This window comes from Solanum dulcamara, chromosome 6, assembly GCF_947179165.1.
Source record: "Solanum dulcamara chromosome 6, daSolDulc1.2, whole genome shotgun sequence".
In the NCBI taxonomy this organism is placed as follows: Eukaryota; Viridiplantae; Streptophyta; class Magnoliopsida; order Solanales; family Solanaceae; genus Solanum; species Solanum dulcamara.
This window is the reverse complement of record NC_077242.1, coordinates 6,109,889-6,122,624: the sequence shown is the minus strand read 5'-3', so window position 1 is coordinate 6,122,624 and position 12,736 is coordinate 6,109,889. Positions and strand designations below refer to the sequence as shown.

The window sequence follows — 12,736 nt, the reverse complement described above, 5'->3', positions numbered from 1 at the left end:
CATATATGAAAGAAGGTGAATGATGAATATATATTTCTTGGCAAATGAATATAATAAACTTAAAAGGATTTGATAATCTGAAAAGTTACTTCAGAGAAATAATTTATTTTCTTAGATAATTCAAATAATAGCGTTGTTGAAAAATTTCAAATAACTTTCTTGTATTTTTCAAAAAATCATAAAAATGAAAAAAGCAAACAGAATATTGTTTTGCAAGAAAATATGTCTTATCATAGGTGATTAGGTCTGGCCTTTAGCGGTTCTGATATTTTGTGAAACTCCAACAAATTGAAAAAAGGAATTTAAGGTTACTTACAACTTATTAAATATTACCAATCAAGAATATTAAATAAAATTGTCTCTAATTATATTCCAAGTGACTAATTATGTAAATATTGTTTTACATAATCATTCACTTAAAACACTTGAAAAGATTATGCAAACACGTGTGAACTGTAGTAGGAGAACTAAAAGGATATATGAAATGAAAATATTAAGAAAATGAGAAACTTTATATATGTATTAAACTTTATTTAAGTAATTTCCTTTTTCTTGCCTAGAGAACTGAGAAGTGTTTTTTCCCAGACTAATGAAGTACGTATGAATTAGAGAAAGCCCATATACGATATCGTAAAGGGCCGACCTAGACTAGAAAACACATTGGGCCTAAAAGTGGATGAAATAGGCAACATGGCCATCTTTACGTAATAGTTTCATGTGGTGGTCAGTTTTCATCGTACTATTTAAGTTATAGTATCTAATTTTTCAAAATATTTAAATTTTGACCTCGCTATTTAAATTGTATTCAACTTTATAAAAGAATTTAATTTATTATTAGTATTGGCAAACTTCTCTTTATCCGTAACCTTCTTCTCCACCTCCTCTTTTTATTTAATACCCTCTTTTAAGCCCTTTAATAATAGATAGTTACTGTCTTATATTTGAAAATTAAATAAAAAGTATTATCAATCATAATAAATATTAAAAATTTAACAACTTAAAATATTTAAAATATATATAAAAAAACTGTTGACTCTCAAAATTCTAATGGTGTCACATAAACTGGGATGGAGAGAATACTTATGTAGCTCGTGCGAGCTGGCTGGAAGCCTGAAATAAATTGCAGAGGAGGATGAAATAATATTGCGACACAGGATTCATATGAACTCACTATTTTTGACGTGAAACATAAATTTATATATGAAAATTCACTATAACTGCAACAAATAGTAATCTAGGTTCATAATTTCTAAAATATAAACAATTCAACATAATTTTAAGAATTGTGAGGCCGAACTCACAAAAATTTAAATTTTTAATCCGTCTCTAATAAAATATTCTTTGTAAGTTTTAATTAAGATTGGCGATAGAGACTATAGTCATCTTCCTATGAGAGCAGAGAGTTGAACTTTGAAACAGCATAGAAAAAGTTTAAACAAGCCACAAAAATCAAATATTTCAGCTGTCTATATATGTAAAGTGAGCACTTAATTGGATTTAACTGCCTCAATCCCACAGTATATATGCTGTTGAATTTGGTACATTTTTTTAGTGATTTGGTCGAGACAAGACTAGTAGAGTGTGTTTTGTCAAAAAAGGAGCGTCAATGATTGCAGAACTTTCCGTACTCACAATTTTGCACAGTGATTCTATGCTCTGGGAAAAAAATGCTCACAATTTTGATTTGAAGTAAAATTATTGAATTTTATTGAATTGGTCAAACTCTTATTCAATAGTAGATACACAATACATATACATTAATGCATCGGCACGTGTATCATGATCAGCACCACAAACAAAACACAAATAGTTTCCTGTGGTGCCCGTAATCCCACGTGGCTATAAATATTGTTTAGACTTTTAAAAAATATAGCCACATTCATATTAGATTATCAATAAATGCATTATTTTTGAAGTATTTGATATGCACCCGATATTTTTAAACAATCCGAGCTAATTTAGAGTTTAGTACGGATATGTGACATTTTATGTTTGTGTATATACCACAGATTACAATAATTATAGTTGAAAAATAAAATAAATAAATAAATGAATAAATTATCACCGATCCAGTAGTAACCATCTTGATTTGTCCCCTCCACGATACAACAGTCCAACAACGTCGTACAACTCCGGATTAGTTGAAGAGTTCAAAGTTCCAAAAAAGAGCACATCCAAAAAAAGAACACACTTCTTCAACATATAATTACTCTCTTTTGTATAGTGAATATAGTTGAAGAATTAAATATTTTCTTTGTCTCAACTCTCTCTTTTACTACTACACACTTGACACTACTATATTTTTCCACACTTAAATATATTTCATTTCATTTTATTTTACATATATTTCACAAAGGAAGAAACACCACTATTTATAGGTGAATAATTTTTTCTTGTCTTGAATAGAAATAAAATAGATAATAATATAGGTAAATGAATAGAGAAATTATGTCTTGAAAGTTACATATGTTACAAAACATAATAAGGTAGAACATGACTTAGTGGTTACATAAGTTACACAAAATATAATTGACCACATTCTTATCAATTGATATCCACTAAAATATGTACTTAATATTTTCTTTTAATAATAAAATACATATACACCAACATTATAAAATGGTGGATTCCGAATATTCTTTGCTCCACTGGCCAGTGAGTCACAAATTCACTATCTTGGAATCTTGACCTTGCACGCTTATAAACAGTCGGTATATATATATATATATACCAATTGGTACATTACATAAAGCGATATATCTTATTCGATCAATACATTACGTATAGTGATGTATCAAAAAATAAGAAAAAATAAAAGTTTTTTAAATAGTAGAAAATTTTAGAGAATATGATAAAATAAATTGTATATTTAGATAATTTTTTCTATATATATATAACAGCTTTGGTTTTCATATTAATATATGGTCCATCCTAAACTGCTGGCTTACCAAACTGGACCATGCGTGACAAGACTCTAATTAATATGGTTTGGTTTTAGTCTTTCATGACTTCGATCTTCAATTTAAACTTTTCGTCTACCTTAAAATTCAAATTAATTTAGGAGCCTCTCTACCAAATTTATTGGACTTTTGAGTAACATGAACATGGAAGATGGATCACTTAGCTGTAAGATTAACTACAGGTTGCTTAAGAACTCACTCACCATATACATGACATGCGTGTCTATTTGTGTGTATTCAAATTAGAAGGTCATAGATATTTACTGATTTTAAATTAAAAGACACATTTATATATTATGTCTTTATATTATAAATAGACATTAATCAACATTATATATCCTATGTATATAGATTGCCATACAAAATCGAGGATAACCCTAAACTCTGAGCATTTTTACCAGATATTTTTGGGAGTTTGTGTTAAAATTGCCTGCTTTTGAAAAAAATGTACATATACTGTTTAATTTATTATTGGAAATTTACTACAAATGGGGAAAACATATGTAAACCAATGAGTCTTTGGGGAAGACTGCTCTCCTTTCGAATTTTCAAAGTTCACTTTTTTTTGTTCAAAGAGTCCCCACATATACACCAAATCGTGGCAGAGAGTTTTACAGTACTGTACTGCTAAAAAATTCTTCTTAAAATACTGGCCTTTATTTCCTTTTTAGTTTGACTACACTTACGTGCTCATTTTACTGCTCTTACCGCTTACTAACCATATTCTCGTTCCATTCATTTTATTTCACTTTATTCTTATATAAGATAAAAAAAATCACTTTACTTAAAGTTAGTTTAATTAATAAAATGTATCTCTAATTAAAATTTTTACAAGAGATATATATTGCAGATTAATAACATGAAACCGAAGGAGTATATGACATGGGGAAAAAACAATGTTTCCATTTCTTCCCATTCGCAAAGCCAAAAGAAACTGAACCTTATGTCATCTAATTCCATTTGCGAAATAAAGGAAATTTGCCTGTTTCCTAAATATTCTTAAGGTTGAGTCAATATCATGGTAAGAGCCAAGAGGGTATTGGGGTATAAATTTATGAAGTTGATTTGACCAAATTATACTCCCTCAGTTATTTTTTTTATAAAAATGACTTAGTTTGACTTGATATAGAATTTTAAAAAATAAATAATAATTTTTTTTTTAATCTTGTGGTTCTAAATTAAAGTTATGTCAAATGTACCAAAATATCTTTTTAATCTTGTGATATTAAACATGACACGTAAAAAATTGAAATTAAAATGTTGTAAAAAAAAGGGTCATTATTTTTTAAACTCATTAAAAAAAGAAAGTAGGACATTTTTTAAAAATAGATGGATTAATTTTTATTTTTTTTGCTTATTTTTAGTAAACATTAGAAATGCTTATAAGTCCTTTTTCTTTAATGCTTATAACTCCAAATCAACTTTATGCCTAATAACTTCTGTAATTTTCAAAATATCCCTTTCAAGTTTCAAAACAATACTCGTGACTCCCTTCTCCATGTCGTTTCCACCGCTTTATATCTCCTACTACAATTTACTTATTTTTGTTTTGACCATATATTTTAATAGTTCAATACTTTTATCAAGAAAATTTAAAATATACCTATCAAGAAGTTGGAGAGATTCGACATATATATATATATAGGGGTGTACATGGACCGGGTTAGTTCGGATTTTTTACAAATCAAACCAAATCATTTGTGTCGGGTTATTAAATCTATAAACCAAACTAAATCAATAAAAGTCGGGTTTTTCGATATCAATTTTTCTCGGGTTTTTCGGATTTTTTCAGGTTTTTCGGGGTTTTGGGTTTTTTTCAGATTTTTTCGGGTTTCTCATAGTATCTAATAAAAAGCACAGAGCAGTGCTTCTTAAAAAGAGTTCTAGTACAAAATATCAACATATAAGATGGAGGCACAACACTGTTTGAAGTTTTAACTTTATAATATAACTTTATAAGATAAGTTTTTTTTCTATATTATTTACGGTCTACTCAAGTCCAAATCTAAATGTAAGAAAGAAAACAAAAATTATGAAAAAATTTTAAAAAATATTTATAAATTACATTTTAATAAATATTTTTATGTATAACATAATTTAAAAGTAGTATATCTATAATCGGGTCGGTTTGGGTTTGGTTTGACTTTTTTTAGTTAAAACCAAACCAACCCTATAATGGTCGGGTTTTTTTTTCAAATACCAAACCAAGTCAAACCAAATCACTAGTCGGTTTTTTTTTCCCGATTTGATTCGATTTATCAGTTTGGTGCGGTTTATCGATTTGTCCTGTACAGCCCTATATATATATATATCCTAATTTTACGAGAAGAGACGTTTAGGTGAATCACTTGCCCTCCGTTAGCTCCGCCTATCTATATGAGTAGTGTTTGCAGGAAAATTCGTATAGATACAAAGTGCAAATAAAGTTAATGAAAAATGAATTAAGGACAAGTGAAGTTAGGTTTGATCGATCAAACTTTTTTTTCTTTTTTAACTAAATCCACGAAATGAATATAATTAGCTTTACACAAAAAACAAGAAATCTCAATGTTGAAATGCAAGAACTAGAGTAAGAACAAGAGTAAGAACAAGAAGATCTTTTTGTTTCCCGCACTTAATCGAGAGATAATGTATTACAATTGAAAAAAATGAGATGTCTTCTTCTTCTATATCAAGTTTCGTCACGTGTCTAAGATTTAACTCCAAACCATAAACGAATCTCTATAAGACTTGGTTGGCTAAACATGAAGAGGAGAACTATAGTCAAAGGTGCACGAAAAAGTACCCAACCACAGAATCCTTCTTTACTCGATTGTTATGCTAATTCGGCTTCAAAACGGACACTTTTTAGATATCAAGTATCAAAAAGGATCCTCCCTAAAAATAAGAAATTCCGATTATAAAAGCAAAATACCAATTTTAATCTGCATTTTAAAAAAAGAATCCCTTTTAATATGTGTTATCAAAATAATGTCCATTTTGGAGTCGAACTCAAGATTACGGTATTAGCGGGAAAATGGTAATCCCAGTCAAATAATGAGGATGACGTCACATCAGAAATAGACAAGTTGGACTATTTGTCCACACTAAACCGACCCTCATCGGCTCGTCCTTTCCCAATCCGTTACACTTCCCCACAAACACTCCATTTTTTTTTTCTCGCCATTTTCTTCTTCCAAAACTTAGACTATTTTAACAACCACAGCAAACACCCATTTCACCATTCTTGCAGGAAAAAAATCAATCTCTCTGTTTTTCTTTCTGTGCATGAAAAAGCCATGCAAATGAAACTGTTACTCTTCTTTTTCAGTACATTCCCTTTGATTTTTGCTCTAAATCAAGATGGGTTGTATCTACAAAGATTGAAACACTCTTTGTCAAGCTCAGATCAAGGGGTATTTTCTTCTTGGTCTGAAAATGATCCTACCCCATGTAACTGGACAGGTGTTACCTGTAATGACGCCGGAGATTCTCCCTCCGTCGTCGCTGTTAATCTCTCCGGCGCTTCTCTCGCCGGACCCTTTCCCGTTTTCCTCTGCCACCTCACTTCGCTTTCATCCCTCTCTCTTTCTAATAATCTTATAAACTCTACTCTTCCCCTTTCTATTTCTGAATGCCGTAGCCTCACGTACCTTGACCTTTCTCAGAATCTCCTCGGTGGACCTATCCCCGACACGATTTCCGATCTCCCTCAACTCAGGTAACTCAGTTTGAAGCTCAATTTCACATTTCCCCCAGTTTTTGTTTTTCGAAAAACACCAACTAATTGGGACTAAAATTTAGTCATATTTGCGCATTTGGGGCTGTTTTATAAGATAATAGAGAGTGTATATTAAATGTGTATGATCTTATTATGCATAGAAAGTCCGATGCACAAAGCATCTCCCGGACCTTCTTGCTGGTGTTAGAGAAACTCTAAATTACTATTGAGTATTTGAATAAAAATGCAGACGGAGCAAAATGAACATTATGATCTTTTATTGAAGATTTTAGTATTCTTGTTGTTTCACTAGTATATTATGATCTTTTATTGCAGGCACCTTGATCTTAGCGGATGCTCTTTTTCGGGGAATATTCCAGCAAGTTTTGGAAGATTCCGGCAACTGGAGACTCTTATTCTGACTGAGAACATTCTTACTGGTAAAGTTCCGGCTGTGTTGGGTAATGTAACGAGTCTCAAGACACTTGAACTCGCTTACAACCCTTTTGCACCGAGTCACTTTCCTCCTGAACTCGGTAACTTGACGAATCTTGAGACATTATGGCTAAGCATGTGTAATCTTGTTGGTTCAATTCCAAAAAGTATTGAAAAATTGAGTCGATTGACTAATTTTGATGTGTCCAATAATGGACTTGTTGGGTCAATACCAAGTGCAATTTTCCAGCTCAACAATATTGTCCAAATTGAACTCTACAATAATTCCCTCTCCGGAGAATTGTCTGCGGGATGGTCTAACTTGACCAAGTTGAGAAGATTCGATGTGTCGACTAACAAGTTAAATGGGACTATTCCAGATGAGTTGTGTGAGTTGCCACTTGAGTCACTCAATTTATTTGAGAATCAATTTGAGGGATTTCTTCCAGAAAGTATAGCTAAGTCTCCGAATCTGTACGAGCTTAAGTTATTCTCTAACAGATTTTCTGGTTCATTGCATAGTGAACTGGGGAAGCACTCGGCTTTACAGTATCTTGATGTTTCTTACAATAAATTTTCTGGTAAAATTCCTGAAAGTTTGTGTGAGATGGGAGCTTTAGAGGATCTTATAATGATAGATAATTCGTTCTCTGGGAGTATTCCGGCTAGTCTTGGCAACTGCCGGAGTTTACTTAGGGTCAGGTTTCGGGCTAATAAGCTATTCGGAGAAGTCCCAACTGAGTTTTGGTGTTTGCCCATGGTTTATCTCTTAGACCTTTTTGGCAATGCATTTTCAGGAAATATATCACACATGATTTCTGGTGCCAAAAATTTGTCTAACCTACAAATATCTAGAAACAAATTCTCAGGGGTTATACCTAGTGAAGTAGGAAAGTTGAAGAACTTGGTTGAGTTTTCCGCGAGTCATAATGAGCTAACGGGAGAACTTCCAGACACATTAGTGCATCTAGGGCAGTTAGGAACCCTTGATCTTAGTTTCAATGAGCTGTCAGGGATAATCCCCTTAGGAATTCACACAATGAAGCAACTCAGTGCGCTTGACTTGGCAAACAATGGATTTTCTGGGGAAATTCCAGAGGAAATTGGGACTTTGCCAGTGCTTAATTATCTTGATCTTTCTGGGAATTACTTCTCAGGGGAGATCCCACTCAGTCTGCAAAGCTTAAAGCTTAATAAGCTAAATTTGTCTAATAATCAGTTGTCTGGGATGATTCCTGAATGTTTTGACAAGGGTGTTTATAAAGATAGCTTTCTAGGTAATCCAGGTTTGTGTCAAGGTGTTGCTGGTCTTTGTCCTACCAAAGGTAGAAGTCAGCATGAAGGATACTTGTGGACTTTGAGAGCTATCTACACAGTTGCTGGCTGTGTTTTTCTTGTTGGGATTGCTATGTTCATTTGGAAGTACCAGAAATTCAAGAAGATTAAGAAAGGAAACACTATGACAAAGTGGACATCATTCCATAAGCTTGGATTCAGTGAATTTGAAATATCCGATGGCCTAGATGAAGCTAATGTAATAGGCAATGGAGCTTCAGGAAGAGTGTACAAAGCTGTCCTAAGTAATGGTGAGGCAGTAGCTGTCAAGAAGCTATGGGAGAGAACAGTTAAAGATGAAACCCCTTATGGTGCTCTTGAGTCTGATAAAGACGAGTTTGAAATTGAAGTTGAAACTCTAGGTAAAATTAGGCACAAGAATATTGTGAGATTGTGGTGCTGTTGCGATACTGGGGATAGCAAGCTCTTGGTATATGAGTACATGCCAAATGGAAGTTTGGGCGATTTGCTGCACAGTTGCAAGGCCAAATTGTTGGATTGGCCGTTGAGGTTCAAGATAGCTTTAGATGCAGCTGAGGGGCTCTGTTATTTGCACCATGGTTGTGTTCCTCCAATTGTTCACCGTGATGTTAAGTCAAACAACATATTGCTGGATGATGAATTTAGAGCCAAAATTTCAGATTTTGGTGTGGCAAAAATTGTTAAAGCAGCCAGCAAAGGAGGCATCGAATCCATGTCTGTAATTGCTGGTTCCTGTGGTTACATTGCACCAGGTATTGCTTTTTCCAAACTATATCACTGGCTTTAATCATTTTTATCGACATATTGGCAATTGCAGCTTATATTTTCGGGAAGATTGCAATTTCATTTTAAAGTAGCCAAAACTAACATTAGTGAAATTCATTGATTGCAGAGTATGCATATACTCTTCATGTGAATGAAAAAAGTGACATATATAGCTTTGGAGTGGTCATTTTGGAGCTGGTGACAGGCAGAAGACCAGTCGGTCCAGAATTCGGGGAGAAAGATCTAGCCACTTGGGTACACACGACCTTGAACGAGAAAGGAGTTGATCAGTTGCTCGACCCAAATCTAAATTCCAGCTTCAAAGAACACATATGCAAGGTTCTTGATGTTGGTCTACGTTGTCTTAACCATAATCCAGCTAATCGCCCCTCAATGCACAGAGTGGTGAAAATGCTCCAAGAATCATTTCCTTATAATGTGCCAGGGATGGAAAACAAGAATGGTAAACTTTCCCCTCACTTTCCAAAGTCAGTCTAGCTATTAGATCAAGTAATAGAGCAGGAGTGTTTCCTGTCAAGAATTGGCAAGGAAGAAGCTGCATAATGGAAAATGAGTAGTCTTTTTCAAGAATTAAGCATATTGTACTCTTTTGAATTCTACAACCCTTTATGAATCTATATTATGAGGATTCATCTTGAATTAACAAGTTTTACTCCTCTTTTATCCGGGCCTTGAACTGGTAATATGAGCAAGCTCCCATAGGCAGTGTTTGCTCACAACCCTTTATGAATTTACTGAATCATAAATGCCAGGTGGGGTACTGAAAGTTCCAAGTATTCTTAACTAATGCGTTTGATTAAGTTTGTTAAACTTTTGTCCTACTTTGCTGTCCATCATTCACTGAACTGGGGCCTTTAGAAGTAACTCTACAGACTAAGGGCCAGTTTTTCATTGACATTGATAGATTTTGTGGACTTCTGTGGTTTGACTAAATTGGGTTTTGAGAAGAAAAATTCAAAGATATTTAGAATTGGTGCCAGTCAGTGGGGGATGTTCAATTATTAAAATAGGTACATGATTATTTATTGAGGCAACATGAGTAGTTCAAAAGGTAGTTAAGATCAAATTAATATTGGCTGAAAGGAATTTTTTGATTTGAATTTTGCCTTGAGCTAGTGGGAACTGAGCAACACATTGAAAATAACTTCATTTTCTTCCAACTATATGATGACTTGATATATATGGATTTAATGATGGATTGCAATACTGAAGGACCATACAATTTATTATGACAATTGAGTTCTATACAGTGATTGTATGAAATATCTGTATGATCTCAGTATAATGAATATGCTTAGGTTGGATGGTTGTTACTTATTGTATTGTGTTGATATATGAGATTATGTGACGACAGAAAACGATACAATCTGTCCAAATATTATATCCATCAAAATGATACAAAACAAAATAATATATATGACATATTATGAAATAATATTAGGGATGACAAATGGGCGGGGCAAACCAACAAAGACTTTGCCCCACTCATAGCATAATTTTTTGTTTTTACCCGCTTCGCCCCGCATAATTTACTACTATTTTTTTAGTTAAAAGAAATGTACCAGTTATCAATCTTTACTGCTAACGTTTGAAATAATATATATATCTTCGTTTGAAAGCCAAGTTGTAGAAAATATAAAGTTCATTAACTGAACTAAACTTTAAGTCCTCTTCCATCTTTGCCTTTCCTTTTGTACATAGATTTGATTATTTGTGTATTAATTATGGAGTTTAAGTTCAACTGTTACTAACTCCAAATTGTTTATGAAGTTTACGTCATTAAGGATTTAATCTTTACTCCATCCACTGGCCTCATACAGCAGCAACTTTGTTTCTCCCATTTTTAATGGACAAGCGCTCCCCACAACGAGAGCTTAGATTCGAGACTTTTGATTAAGATATAGAGGCATGAGAAATCTCATATATTTCCAACTCTCCTATCCGCCTCACATGTTCTTTTTCAAAAATATTTTGTACCCGCCATGCCCCCGCAAAAGTTCTAACCTGCATTGCCTTGCAAACACTGTAACCTGCCCTGTCCCACCCCGCTCCATTGCCATCAACCATCCAAACAAAGTGTTAAGTGGAGTAATTCAAACTTATACTTATATGTTTATACACAATATTTTCCGCAAAAATCATATATCGACGAAAATTTATGTATTAGAGATTTCTAATAACATTTTAGTAGTATCTTTTGATAATTTCCTTCAATTTTTATGTCCATTCTATTAGTTGAACAAATGTGCTTTACTTTAGCAAATTTTAAAAAAAGATAATTTAAAAATCAAAGTAGACGTACTTCCACACATAAGGAACAACTTTGGCTTACTTCCATACATAAGGAACAACTTTGGCTAACTCGATATGATATCCTATTTTTGCAAATTTTTCTATGGAAAGATTACGCGACTAAACAAATTTATACTACTCGAAATTCAGCGAAACCCCATGAAAACAAACTAAATATGAAAATGAGTCATAAAATACGCTACAAACTCATTGGAGTACTCGATCTACTTAGTTAGTTAGGAGAAACGTAAGAAAAAATTGTAATGTATTAATTGATAAATTCTATAATACAAAGTCTATATCTTCAAGATCGATATTAGCTGATGGATGTCCCTCTAAGCATTCTGCATTATCATCTTCCTCTGCATCATCATTGCCCATAAGAGCGAGTACTTCATCTCCAACATCAATATCTTCCTCTACATTATTATTCTTGTCCATAAAAGCAAGTAGTTGATCGTCTTCTTGCAAAACTGAATTAATATATTCGTCAATGTCATTCATATTAATCACATCGGCAACTCCATCATCAATAATGCTTTTTGATCCCTTCTTCTTTATCTTACATATTACGTAGCCCTTCTTCTTAATTTGTCGAGGCTCCAAATAACCATCATACAATGAGTATTCAGTCATGAGCCACTCCCCATTAGCGTTCTTGTTATCCTCCTTGCCGTAGTTGTACTTCAAACTTTTCATGTACCCTATAACTCTACCTTTCTTGTCAAAAACCTCTTTTCCCTTTCCTTGTGCCTTCCACGTACCCTTCCCTACACTTCGCGAAAATCTTTTCCACTCCGGATTATGTTTCTTCTGGGGCGTAATGAAGTAACGTGTGTTGCTGTTGCTGTTGGTGCCTTCAAAAATCTGCCATGGTTCCTTGTCAGCGTAAAGATCCACCTCATGCATGAGTTCATTCTGATCAGGCAGTGGCTCATCTCTCGCAAACCCTAATAAATATTGCAGCACTTCAGTATTCGTAGGGTGAAATCGATACCCCATCGGACGTCCCATTATTTTAGTGATGAACTAAAGAAAGAATAATAGGGATAGATTCGAAAAGAAAACTCAACCCTAATGATTACTTTGTAATGAAGAAGATGAACAAGTTAATTACTTTCTATTGCTATAATGCCTACGTAATATGGAGCTTGATATTATCGGAAACAAAACTCAACCCTAATGATTACTTTGTAGTGAAGATGAGCAAGTTAATGCCTACGTAACTATATGTAATATAATCCTA

The 12,736-nt window shown here is 33.3% G+C and overlaps 2 protein-coding genes across 2 annotated transcripts; one reads left to right on the top strand and one right to left on the bottom strand.

The window, feature by feature from the left end:
* The first annotated feature begins 6,074 nt into the window (after positions 1–6,074).
* LOC129891353 (receptor-like protein kinase HSL1) lies at positions 6,075–9,828 on the top strand. Its single transcript, XM_055966674.1, has 3 exons — positions 6,075–6,660; positions 6,997–9,164; positions 9,305–9,828. Exons 1-3 carry the CDS (start codon positions 6,239–6,241, stop codon positions 9,673–9,675), a joined length of 2,961 nt encoding a protein of 986 aa, XP_055822649.1. The 5' UTR covers positions 6,075–6,238; the 3' UTR covers positions 9,676–9,828.
* Positions 9,829–11,550: 1,722 nt separating this feature from the next.
* On the bottom strand, positions 11,551–12,736 carry LOC129891352 (NAC transcription factor 29-like). Its single transcript, XM_055966673.1, has one exon. The coding sequence runs from the start codon at positions 12,502–12,504 to the stop codon at positions 11,773–11,775; it is 732 nt and encodes a 243-aa protein (XP_055822648.1). The 5' UTR covers positions 12,505–12,736; the 3' UTR covers positions 11,551–11,772.